The 13925-nt window shown below is 43.5% G+C and overlaps 1 protein-coding gene across 2 annotated transcripts in view; it reads right to left on the minus strand.

The window, feature by feature from the left end:
• The window catches only part of itga11a (integrin, alpha 11a), a 74553-nt gene that overhangs the window by 37105 nt on the left and 23523 nt on the right, over nt 1-13925 (minus strand). For both annotated transcript variants that reach the window (XM_045209980.1, XM_045209981.1), the window contains exons 3-7: nt 2851-2960; nt 1317-1408; nt 814-928; nt 517-644; nt 160-308 (exon numbers count right to left, since the gene is read on the minus strand). In XM_045209980.1, the coding sequence (XP_045065915.1) occupies nt 160-308; nt 517-644; nt 814-928; nt 1317-1408; nt 2851-2960 (594 nt within the window). The remainder of the gene's footprint in view (nt 1-159; nt 309-516; nt 645-813; nt 929-1316; nt 1409-2850; nt 2961-13925) is intronic.

Genomic DNA, 13925 nt, shown 5'->3' on the forward strand with positions numbered 1-13925 from the left:
TTCTATTACTATTACCTAATGTAATTTTACCATACTTTACTGTATGTCATTATTGTTGTATTTGTTGTAAGATACAATAGATAGACAACTTTAAATTCTAAACTGATTTAATATTAGGGATATTTCTGATGTAGTTTCATATCAGTTGGGGAGTTTTACCGAGCGACGTTGATGCCGAGTGCCGTGTTGGTCTCCTCTCCGCCTCGCTGGTGGATGTTGCTTGCTCTCTTCACCACCTCCTCCACTGACTTGTAGTCATTCAGATGGAACTCGTGCACCACCTTCTCCCCATACTGCACCACTCCAACCTGGACAACATCACGCACATGCATTATGACATGTTTAACTCCAGGTCTGGAGGGACAAATCACGTCTGGTTTTCTTTCCACTAATCAGCAACTTAGACTTAGACAACTTCATTCTTTGGCAGTCCAGGCCTGGAGTTGAATCATGAAAACTTCAGGCATCATTTATTTCAACCAGGTTAGCCAGAGTGACACATTTCCCATAACTCACCTGTATCTGGCCTGGTCCGATGTAGAACTTCTGTAGAATGTTGATAAGAAAGGATTGCACCTCCGTCCAGGGGTAGATGGAGTTGGAACCATCCAGAACAATCACTATGTCCATGTAGGTCTCGCACCCTAGCAGAGAAAGACAAAAAATATAATGTCTTGAGTGCACCATCAATGCAACCTTTACGGTTGAGCAATGGGAAACAGTATAATGCATTAGAATCAATAATGACTTATACTTATGGAATGAGATCCATAAAACATTGCCAAACAGGAAAGGGAAGTGCTCTGTACTTACTCTGGAAGGCTGGAGCTATGGTTTTGGAGAATTTGAAGCTGGCGTTGACCCGGGAGCATATCCCAGTGCTGTAGTATGAGCTGCCACACTCATAGGACCATAGGGGTCCACAGGCCTATACAACGCACAATAAAACCCAATCAGCACAGCAAGACCACCCTGAGACAGGTACTGTGTACCATGGGCCTACGTTGGATGAAAAGGTCAACAGGAACAGTTTTTTTGGGGGGTTCTTCACCACAGGAGGTTGGTGGTACCTTAATTGGGGAGGACGGGCTCTTGGTAATGGCTGGAGCGGAATTGGTGGAATGGTTTCACATACATCAAACACATGGTTTAATGCCATTCCATTCGCTCCGTTCCAGCCATTAATTTCAGCCGTCCTCCACTCAGCAGCCTCCACTGTTCGTCACGTACCCCTGAAATTGACCACCAAGTTAGTCTCTGTGAAAACCACACATGATGGCACCATACTTTTGATAGACTGTGTGTTCACCACTAACCACAAAGCTGTTGTCTTTGGGGTTGGTTGTCAGGGTCATCCCCAGCCTCATCTTGTCTTTTCGCTCGGCGACATTGGTTAGAGATATCCTTCCTTGAGGAACAAGAAAAGAGAGTGTTCAAAGAAACAACAATGTTTATTCTAATAGCTTGATGTTAATACAGCTTTTGAAGACTTTTGCGTATATTTTTCACTTATGCTATGTACCGGCGGCAAGTCGCTTCACAAGCTTCTGCAAAACCACTGACTACAAATAAAGGCAATATAATGGCAGTTAAGAAGATGATACTAGATCTCCCAACTAAAGGACGAACACCTGTCCTTTGAGGCAGTGTGCAGAGCTTTTTACTGCAGTGGGCTAAATCAGGGTCACACAGAGTGTTTCTCGGTAGTCTTAAACAAATCTACTCTGAAGCAAAAGTATACACCTCACACACATGATTATGGGCTTTAAAAAAGAAGACACCTGTACCATGTCAGATATAGAGCTGAAATGTATTACATTTTATCCCAATACTACAATTTCTATGGATCACAGAAGACTGAAATATAACAAAACCGTTTGACATAGAAACAACGGATTTTCAACAAAAATGTTGTAAAAAATTATAAAAAATATTAACAACATTCCACCCATGAGGCCACTAGAGGGCGATTTGGTCATTTGACTGCAGGAAAGGGCTATGAGCTTCTGGAAACTAGGTTCGTTAATGTTGTCAAGCCAGGCGCAGCAGTGTCTACATCGTACAATATCTGCCAGCTAGTTCACACATCTTGCTGTGTCTCTCTGTACAACACGGTACAGATGGGTCTCATCTGAGGAAACATGTGGACGTGTGGTGTGATGCCTAGGAGGATACAGATGTGGAAATGTACATAAAACTGTTAAAGGTGGAATGAACAGCATGGTCCCCAGATTTCACTCCCACACAACCTATGACACACATATAAGGCACGTACTGTGCACATACACACATTACATATGCACACACTCTAATGGCTACAACACACACACACGCACGCACGCACACACACACACACACACACACACACACACACACACAGACACGCACGCACGCACACACATCCACACACAGACAAGCACACAGACACAGACGCACGCACGCACACACACAGACACACACACACCCACACAGACACACAGACACACAGACACACAGACAAACAGACACAGACGCACGCACACACACAGACACACACACACCCACACACACACAGACACACACACACACAGACACACACACACAGACACACAGACACAGACACAGACGCACACACACACATCCACACACACACACAGACACACAGACAAGCACACAGACACAGACGCACGCACGCACACACACACACACACACACACACACACACACACACACACACACACACACACACACACACACACACACACACACACACACAGACACACACAGACACACAGACACAGACACACACATCAGTCTCATGGGGCACAATAGGTGTATGTCAGTCTGTGAGAGTTGCTAGTTATACTGCACCTAGGTTGAGTTTGGAACAGCTGCCGTTGGACCGTTTGCCCAATGGGCATTTGTACACATCCCCTGTCTGGTGGTGACCATTGGTTTCATATGGAGCTCCCACCAATAACCTGTGAAACATAAAACAAGACAGTCGGAAAACCCAATTAACTTAATTGCATATTATACTTTTTTTTTGTATTACAGTTTTTTACAATCACTTTGGCACTAATTTCAGAACCTTGACGTCATTTTTCAAAACTCTAGACACAAAACTCAAAACGGTCATTACTTGTAACACAGGCTGTCCAATGTTCAAAACATTGCATTGTGCATTCATATCTTTAAAGAAATCTTGCACTTGCACAATCATTGGTTCAAAAAACACATTTATTGTGAAATACCAATGAAACGTTAATTTAGATCACCCACACACAAGCAACCGATAGTTTCATTGTGTCATTGTTTGTACAATCATTAAATATTGTAGTACAAAATAGGTGATACATGTTTCATTATGGTACTACATGTAAATACATCCCTGTAAAAGTACTGCAGTAGTAGAGAGAATACTACAGACAGAGTTAAATCATTGAACAAAATCTGAAATATATTGATGAAAAACAATACAGTATTGTAAAACATCAAATGCAGTGTTCCTCAACTTGCTTGCTTGTATTGAAAAAAGCAAAACATAGGAGTGATTACTGTACTTCTACATTTTCATCCTCTGTCTTGTGGATTTCGCCACAGGTTCTCATCTACATCACAATGGATGTTTTCATTAGCCAAACATCTTGGAAAAAACCTTTGGGCATGGCGAATCCAGGCCTGACACTGGTCTGCCGTGATGTCATTGCATGCGTCATCCATGGCCTGGAGAAGAGTGACTTGTTCATGAGGGTGCCTATCATAAACCTTCCATCTCCATGTGGAGAAAAATTCCTCAATCGGGTTAAGGAAAGGAGAGTATGGGGGTAAATCCAGGGTGGTAAATTGTGCATGGGCCTGAAACCATGCTTGCACCATATGAGCATGGTGGAACCTGACATTATCCCACACAATGACATAGGTCACGCCATCAGCTCTACTGACCTGATCGAGCTCATCAAGGAAGGTTACAAGGGGACCATAGAAACGGTGTCTGATAAAGAATGATGATGAAATATTACATCCATAGATAATGTAGTCTAATTGGTTCATGCTCCACGCTAATTGGTGACAATGAATCTCGTTACTTTGAAACTTTCATGATCTAAACATGGAATATTGTTTGTCTGTTTCCATACAACTATGCATTAAGAGCAATGCAACAGTTACTTATCATTTTGAGCAGTTGTATCAATTGATAGTTGGATAATTGTAATGAAATGAATAGACACTCATCTGAAATGTAATGTGTGAATTGCCTTTTGAAATAGTAGTACTTTGATGTTAAGTTGTGTCATATTGAACAGGTGATTTTTGTTAAATGAACAAATTATCTTAGTTTTATGTGTATTGTATCCAAGCAATTGAAAAAAGTGTTAGAGTTTTGAAAAATGTGCATTTTGATCATTGGTTGTGAGTTTTGTGTCTAGAGTTTTGAAAAATGACGTCAAGGTTCTGAAATTAGTGCCAAAGTGATTGTAAAAAACTGTAATAGTATTAGTTGTGATAATATAGTGATAACATTGAAGGCACTTCTCCTAGTGACGTTACATCTGATAAGAAAAAAGAAAGACATGGCATTTAAACTCTGCTAGACCGATTTATCTGACTGGAATGTCTTTGCTAACTCAGCAAATGCACACCCAGTGAGTAGTAGAGCAGGTATTTGAAACACTCGTGGTCTTCCTTGTTTGTGACTGGCTGTGTTCCTGTGGGAGCATGTTAACATCTCCCCTGACCCCAGACTGACACGCTCATAAACACACAGGCCTAAACACTGGATCCACTCCACATTGACCCTGGGAAGTTTATATCTATGTCTCCCTCTCTCTCGTTCTGTCTCTCTCTCGCTGTCTCTCTCTCTCTCTCTCTTTCTGTCTCTCTCTCTCTCGCTCTCTCTTTCTTTTGCTCTCTCTGTGGGAGCATGTTAACTTCTCCTCTGACCGCAGACTCTTTCTCGCCCGCTCTCTCTCTCTCTCTCTCTCTCTCTCTCTCTCTCTCTCTCTCTCTCTCTCTCTCTCTCTCTCTCTCTCTCTCTCTCTCTCTCTCTCTCTCTCTCTCTCTCTCTCTCTCTCTCTCTCTCTCTCTCTCTCTGCCTCTCTCTCTCACACACACAGAAAAAGAGATAGAAGGAGAGCGGGAAATTGTCATAGCGGCTAGTCGGATACACATGTGACTGAATGACTTCCAAGGGGCTAAATACCACCCACATGTACTACCACAGGTCAGCTAAGGCAGCTGCATGCTAACTGAATCAATTTAAATACCCAATGAGGAGGCATTTCACCTTGAAACAATACAGAGGTCACCATGAGTTCTCCTTGACTGAAGCACAAGCAGGCTCCGAGTTCTTTGGCCATGACGTAGAGCTCAGGGGAAGATAGTTCAGCACTCGACTTTGGGGTTGGACATCAGTGCTAGGTCAGGATGGTCTTGTAAATGCCGTAAATGTCAGGGAAGGCTTTCGATGACTTAATGTGGTGGAGCATGTAAAACGCTCTGTGTTTACCTCAGGGCTGGGTGGACAGATAAAAGGGAGATATAATCCTCCTGAAGTATCTGAGATAGAAGGGCTCTTTGTATGCTTGGGTAGGAACAAGAGACTGTTGCCAAAACGTTTATGTGACAGGATGAAACCACAAAACGCAGATGGGTTTTCTTGATTATCTCTTGATGTTTCACCTTGTAACTCAATGTCTTGGTACATGACGCTCTTATAGGTGATGACAAAATTCACCTGATACTCCTCATATATAAACACAGATCTATTCAAAGTTTAGCATGTGATATCTTTAGATCAGGCACCAACACATGATTACCATCATGCAATATATTGATATATTGTTTTTCAAGAGCTTCTAAAAGTAGCCTAAGCCGTAAACACAAGGAACCCGTGTAGCCCAACACAAACCCATTGCTACTCAGGATAGTGGCATGCACAGGAGCAATTCACTCACCAGGGCAGAGGTGTCCCAAAGGGAAGGGACAACATTTACATTTAACATGAACATTTTAGTCATTTAGCAGGCGCTCTTATCCAGAGCGACATGCAGGAGCAATTAGGGTTAAGTGCCTTGCTCAAGGGCACATCGAGAGATTTTACCCGCTAGGCTAGCTGCCAACACTTGACACCCCTTTATAGCAAAACCAGACCTCCACCAATGCACTGCCTGGAGTTATGGGTCAACCACATGAACCTCTGTAGTTTCATAACATGTCTCCATCACATTGTTCCATGATTTAACATTTTAGATGTGTGGTATACAAAATGGTGGTATAATGGTTACCTTAGCAAAACATGAGGGGCGGCAGGTAGCTTAGTGGTTAAGAGCATTGTGCCAGTAACCGAAAGGTTGCTGGTTCTAATCCCCGAGCCGACTAGGTGAAAAATCTGTCGATGTGCCCTTGAGCAAGGCACTTAACCCTAATTGCTCTGGATAAGAGCGTCTGCTAAATGACGTAAATGTAATGACACTTGACATCAACATCCTCAGTCATCTAAAACAACTATGATAGCTTGACTTGAGATTATGACATCATGCAATATTCAATTAGTAAACTGATATCATAAGTGCAGGTTATGTCAACTGAAACAGAAGCTTTGTATGTCACTGAATGTTTGAATAAGGTAATGTTTGAGTAAGGTAATGTTTGAATAAGGTAATGTTTGAGTAAGGTACCTTAATAGCACTGACTTTGCTGACAGCTACTTTATTGAGGAAAAATGTATACTGAACAAAAATATAAATGCAACATGTAAAGTGTTGGTCTCATGTTCATGAGCTGAAATAAATGATCCCGGAAATGTTCCATATGCACAAAAAGCTTATTTCTCTCAAATGTTGTGCACAAATTTGTTTACATCCCTGTTAGTTTTCCAAGATAATAATAATAACATAATATGCCATTTAGCAGACGCTTTTATCCAATGCCACTTACAGTAATGCGTGCATACATTTTTGTGTATGGGTGGTCCCGGGGATCGAATCCACTACCTTGGCGTTACAAGCGTCGTGCTCTACCAGCTGAGCTACAGAGGACCACTTGACAGGTGAGGCATATCAAGAAGCTGATTAAACAGCATGATCATTACACAGGTGCACCTTGTGCTGGAGACAATAAAAGGCCACTCTAAAATGTACAGTTTTGTCACACAACACAATGCCACAGATGTCTGAAGTTTTGAGGGACCATGCAATTGGCATGCTCCTGCAGGAATGTCCACCAGAGCTGTTACTAAAGAATTGAATGTTAATTTCTCTACCATAAGCGTCATTTTAGAGAATTTGGCAGTAAGTCCAACCTGCCTCACAACCACAGACCACGTGTAACCATGCCAGCGCAGGACCTCCACATCTTGCTTCTTCACCTGCGGGATCGTCTGTGACCAAGCAACCTGGACAGCTGATGAAACTGAGTAGTATTTATGTCTGTAATAAAGCCCTTTTGTGGGGAAAAACTCATTCTGATTGGCTGGGCATGGCTCCCCAGTGGGTGGGCCTATGCCCTCCCAGGCCCACTCATGGCTGCACCCCTACCCAGTCGTGAAATCCATAGATTAGGGCCTAATTAATTTATTTCAATTGACTGATTTCCTTATATGAACTGTAACTCATTGAAATTATATTTTTGTTCAGTATGCTTACTATTTACATTTGTTTTACATTTTAGTCATTTAGCAGATGCTCTTATCCAGAGCGACTTACAGTTAGTGAGTGCATACATTTTCATACTGGCCCCCCGTGGGAAACGAACCCACAACCCTGCCGTTGCAAGCGCCATGCTCTACCAACTGAGCTACAGCGGACTACTATGACTGAGATATGTGATTATCCCACCTAGCTATCTTAAGATGAATGCACTAACTGTAAGTCACTCTGGATAAGAGCGTCTGCTAAATTACTTAATGTCAAATGTATCATGTAGACAAATGTTTATGTAGGAAATGTCGAGAAATATGACTTAAAACTAAAAGATTACTCAGCTTTTTTTCAAAAAGTATCAAATGTCACAAATGTACATTGCATTTATTTACATTGAAAATATAGCATCAAAATATATGCAACAATTCAGACCGTAGCCAAAGAGTGAAGCTGTTAACTGGGATGCTTGGACAGTCTATGGCAGCCAGACTAAGACACGCGGTGAGGGGAAGCTGTTAACTGGGATGCTTGGACAGTCTATGGCAGCCAGACTAAGACACGCGGTGAGGGGAAGCTGTTAACTGGGATGCTTGGACAGTCTATGGCAGCCAGACTAAGACACGTGGTGAGGGGACTGCGTCTGGGACCAACTGTCCAAGTCTCACAGACTCTGGAAATGATTTTCACCTCTGGAGCTCCAGCAGTGCTCATATTTTCATAGCTATTAATATCATGATTATTGCTGAAGTTACTGCTGTCCTTTGGCACAGTGTGATACTGTAGATTGAGAAAGTTCAGACCGGGACAGGGCTACCTTCAGAGAAAGGGGACCATTGTTTCCCTTTGACTTGAAGGTCTCCTTTAACTCCCAGTCAGTTTCATGAAGAGCTGTTAAGACAATCATCGCTGAACATTCATTAGGGTCAAACGCTAGCCATGTAGCATCTTTGCGGATACGGTAATGGTGTTAAACGAAATAACCTGACCCTAAATGGACTGCCCGGACGTATTCTCCCACAGTTACTGAGGAATGCAGGATTTGGTATTTGTGGAAGCGCCATACTAGAGCCGAAGACATTAATGCGCTAATGTCTTTCACATTTGGAGGAGGAAGGAAAGACGTTCATGCCGCGAAACCGTACCTCTGCCCTAAACACGGGTCTGCGTGCAACTTCAATGATATAGCTCTCTCATCACATTCCATGTGCGTACGTAGACAGGATCTGAACGGCTTTGGCCCAAATTTGCCAATCCCAAAAGTAGTAGTACTCAGCAACTTGCACTCTATGTTTCATAAGAGCTCTGTCAAGTCATTACATAACCTAATAACTCTGCGGTAAGATTAAATTATTTCAACCAAGACGTCCAGACCAACTTTAAGCAAAAAGGACATAAGATACGTGCTGTAGGTTTCCCAGATCTAGATTAAGCATTGTCCTGGACTAAAAAGCTTGCTCCATGTAGAATATTGTAGAAGTGTTCACACAATGCAGATGTCAAAAACTATACAGTCAAGTTTTTTGCCTTCAGCTTCAACAGCTTCAGTTTCAACTTTCAATGAAAGCTGAAGGTTCAGATAACAGACAACAGTATTTAAACCGAATGTCTGAAGATTGGCTGAGGAGTGGCTGAGGATTGGCTGAGGAGTGGCTGAGGATTGGCTGAGGAGTGGCTGAGGATTGGCTGAGGATTGGCTGAGGAGGGGCTGAGGATTGGCTGAGGAGGGTCTGTGGATTGGCTGAGGAGAGGCTGAGGATTGGCTGAGGAGAGGCTGAGGAACAGATGATGAACAGCTGAGGAACGGCTGAGGAGTGTCTGAGGATTGGCTGAGGAGGGTCTGTGGATTGGCTGAGGATTGGCTGAGGAGGGTCTGTGGATTGGCTGAGGATTGGCTGAGGAGGGGCTGAGGATTGGCTGAGGAGAGGCTGAGGAACAGATGATGAACAGATGATGAACGGCTGAGGAGTGGCTGAGGATTGGCTGAGGATTGGCTGAGGAGGGGCTGAGGATTGACTGAGGAACAGATGATGAACAGCTGAGGAACGGCTGAGGAGTGGCTGAGGATTGGCTGAGGAGGGTCTGTGAATTGGCTGAGGATTGGCTGAGGAGTGGCTGAAGATTGGCTGAGGAGAGGCTGAGGAACAGATGATGAACAGCTGAGGAACGGCTGAGGAAAGGCTGAAGAACTCCCTGCATCTCTAAGTGTTGCGTGACTCGTGACCACGCCAAGGTAGAATGTCAGGTCTCAGCTGGAGCGACCCGGTGCCATGGCAGGAAAACAAACAGAGGGAAGAGAGAGTGGGAGGTGTGGAGGAGAAACCGGTATGTGGGCCCATTTATCCACACAACGCTCTCACATGGGGCTACTCTTGTGGCCTCTCCAGAGAGTGGCTGCTCTATCAGAATGTTTAAAGATCACACAGTCCCGGACGGACACGTTGGACAAACAGATATTCTTGAAATGGCTACCTTTCCCCATGTTGACGTGTTGTTCAAGGACAGCATCTGTCAGTTGACGTTTGAAGGATGCCTCAAGGTTAAAAGACGTGGAAAGAGTCGGGTCACACTTTATTTGGACAGTCCCATATAGATGATCTACAGATGGTCATACTATCAACAAACTATCTGTTGATGATAAGCAACTGCTTGGACTTGGTTAGAAAGAGTAGATACGGCAAAATATCCTCCGTGTTATATCACTTTCTCAAGAAACTATAGACTGGAAAAAAAACTGAAGTCAGCAGAAGATTCCCAAGATACTGTAAGAAAGTAATGCTTTTTTCCACAGAATCTCCACAGAAAACCCATGGTTCCACAGACACTTTATTGCATTGTCCCAAGAAGGGTTCTTGCTCAAGCCATTCTACTGGCAAATGGAGATCAGGTAGTGCTATTTTCCGCTGTTAGTCCTCAGGAAGGCGATCTCTGAACTTTCTGGGTCATAAAAGGCTCATTTATAGAGTCATTTCCAAGCTGAGTCTGAGACTGTGATGTTGTTCCTATCCAAATACCAAGCTGAGCTTTCCAGAAAATCAGACAGCTCTTTGTAAGACTGGAAAAGTCAACAGAGCTATGGTATTTGGCACAGAGGCTAATGGGCAATGTCATTCGTTGTTTCAATTTAAATTCCTTTGAACGTTCCCCCAAAGTGAAAGTCCTTGACTGGAAACCATCATGTTGCTGAAACCTTATAATGACTCTTCATGATTCAATATTCAGTTAAAATACATAAATTAGATGAAAAATTGACTTGCCAGTCTTAAAGTAAATCAATATAAATTATGCAAACAATACCGTACAAACTGTAACATTAGTCTCAAAGACAATATTTCTTAACTGCCTGCGCTGCTCACAATTTCCTAGCAATGCAGTAAATTTCTCCACAAATCATGGTCATGATCACAGATACTGTCTCAGCCTCCAGTATCTTTGCTGCAATAGTCTATGTGCAGGGGGCTAGGGTCAGTCTGTTATATCTGGTGTTATTCTCCTACTTATCCGGTGTCCTGTGTGAATTTAAGTATGCTCCCTCTAATTTTCCCTCTCTCCCTCTCTCCCTCTCTCCCTCCCCTCCCGGAGGACCTGAGCCTTAGGACCATGCCTCAGGACTACATTTACATTTACATTTACGTCATTTAGCAGACGCTCTTATCCAGAGCGACTTACAAATAGGACTGCCTGGCCTGATGACTCCTGGCTGTCCCCAGTCCACCTGGTCATGCTGCTTCTCCAGTTTCCACTCTTCTGCCTGTGGCTATGGAACCCTGACCTGTTCACCGGACGTGCTGCCTTGTCCCAGACCTGCTGTTTTCAACTCTCTCTCTCTACCGCACCTACTATTTCAACCTCTAAATGCCTGGCTATGAAAAGCCAAGTGACATTTACTCCTGATGTACTGACCTGTTGCAACCTCTACAACCACTGTGATTATTATTTGACCCTGCTGGTCATCTATGAACGTTTGAACATCTTGGAGAAAAATCTGTCCTTAATGGCCATGTACTGTTATAATCTCCACCTGGCACAGCCAGAAGTGGACTGGCCCCCCCTCAGAGCCTGGTTCCTCTCTAGGTTTCTTCCTAAGTTTCTGCCTTTCTAGGGAGTTTTTCCTAGCCACCGTGCTTCTACATCTGTATTGCTTGCTGTTTGAGGTTTTAGGCTGGGTTTCTGAATAGCACTTTGTGACATCTGCTGATGTAAATAGGGCTTTATACAGTGGGGAAAAAAAGTATTTAGTCAGCCACCAATTGTGCAACTTCTCCCACTTAAAAAGATGAGAGAGGCCTGTAATTTTCATCATAGGTACACGTCAACTATGAAAGACAAATTGAGAAAAGAAATTCCAGAAAATCACATTGTAGGATTTTTTATGAATTTATTTGCAAATTATGGTGGAAAATAAGTATTTGGTCACCTACAAACAAGCAAGATTTCTGGCTCTCACAGACCTGTAACTTCTTCTTTAAGAGGCTCCTCTGTCCTCCACTCGTTACCTGTATTAATGGCACCTGTTTGAACTTGTTATCAGTATAAAAGACACCTGTCCACAACCTCAAACAGTCACACTCCAAACTCCACTATGGCCAAGACCAAAGAGCTGTCAAAGGACACCAGAAACAAAATTGTAGACCTGCACCAGGCTGGGAAGACTGAATCTGCAATAGGTAAGCAGCTTGGTTTGAAGAAATCAACTGTGGGAGCAATTATTAGGAAATGGAAGACATACAAGACCACTGATAATCTCCCTCGATCTAGGGCTCCACGCAAGATCTCACCCCGTGGGGTCAAAATGATCACAAGAACGGTGAGCAAAAATCCCAGAACCACACGGGGGGACCTAGTGAATGACCTGCAAAGAGCTGGGACCAAAGTAACAAAGCCTACCATCAGTAACACACTACGCCGCCAGGGACTCAAATCCTGCAGTGCCAGACGTGTCCCCCTGCTTAAGCCAGTACATGTCCAGGCCCGTCGGAAGTTTGCTAGAGTGCATTTGGATGATCCAAAAGAGGATTGGGAGAATGTCATATGGTCAGATGAAACCAAAATAGAACTTTTTGGTAAAAACTCAACTCGTCGTGTTTGGAGGACAAAGAATGCTGAGTTGCATCCAAAGAACACCATACCTACTGTGAAGCATGGGGGTGGAAACATCATGCTTTGGGGCTGTTTTTCTGCAAAGGGACCAGGACGACTGATTCGTGTAAAGGAAAGAATGAATGGGAACATGTATCGTGAGATTTTGAGTGAAAACCTCCTTCCATCAGCAAGGGCATTGAAGATGAAACGTGGCTGGGTCTTTCAGCATGACAATGATCCCAAACACACCGCCCGGGCAACGAAGGAGTGGCTTCGTAAGAAGCATTTCAAGGTCCTGGAGTGGCCTAGCCAGTCTCCAGATCTCAACCCCATAGAAAATCTTTGGAGGGAGTTGAAAGTCCGTGTTGCCCAGCGACAGCCCCAAAACATCACTGCTCTAGAGGAGATCTGCATGGAGGAATGGGTCAAAATACCAGCAACAGTGTGTGAAAACCTTGTGAAGACTTACAGAAAACGTTTGACCTGTGTCATTGCCAACAAAGGGTATATAACAAAGTATTGAGAAACTTTTGTTATTGACCAAATACTTATTTTCCACCATAATTTGCAAATAAATTCATTAAAAATCCTACAATGTGATTTTCTGGATTTTCTTTTTCTCATTTTGTCTGTCATAGTTGACGTGTACCTATGATGAAAATTACAGGCCTCTCTCATCTTTTTACGTGGGAGAACTTGCACAATTGGTGGCTGACTAAATACTTTTTTCCCCCACTGTAAATAAAATTTGATTGATTGATTGAGACAGACACACAGACAGCCAGCCAGACAGACAGACATACATTGACACACAGACACACAGACAGACAGACATACATTGACACACAGACACACAGACAGACACACCGACAGACACACAGACAGACACACAGACAGACACACAGACAGACAGACAGACAGACAGACAGACAGACAGCCAGACAGACAGACATTGACACACAGACACACCGACAGACACACAGACAGACACACAGACAGACAGGCACACCGACAGGCACACCGACAGACACACAGACAGACACACAGCCAGACAGACAGCCAGCCAGACAGACAGACAGACACACAGCCAGACAGACACACAGACATACACACAGACAGACAGACAGACAGACAGACAGACAGACAGACAGACAGACAGACAGACAGACAGACAGACAGACAGACAGACAGCCAGACACACAGACAGACAGACACACAGACAAT

Source organism: Coregonus clupeaformis, chromosome 32 (genome assembly GCF_020615455.1).
Source record: "Coregonus clupeaformis isolate EN_2021a chromosome 32, ASM2061545v1, whole genome shotgun sequence".
Classification (NCBI taxonomy): domain Eukaryota; kingdom Metazoa; phylum Chordata; class Actinopteri; order Salmoniformes; family Salmonidae; genus Coregonus; species Coregonus clupeaformis.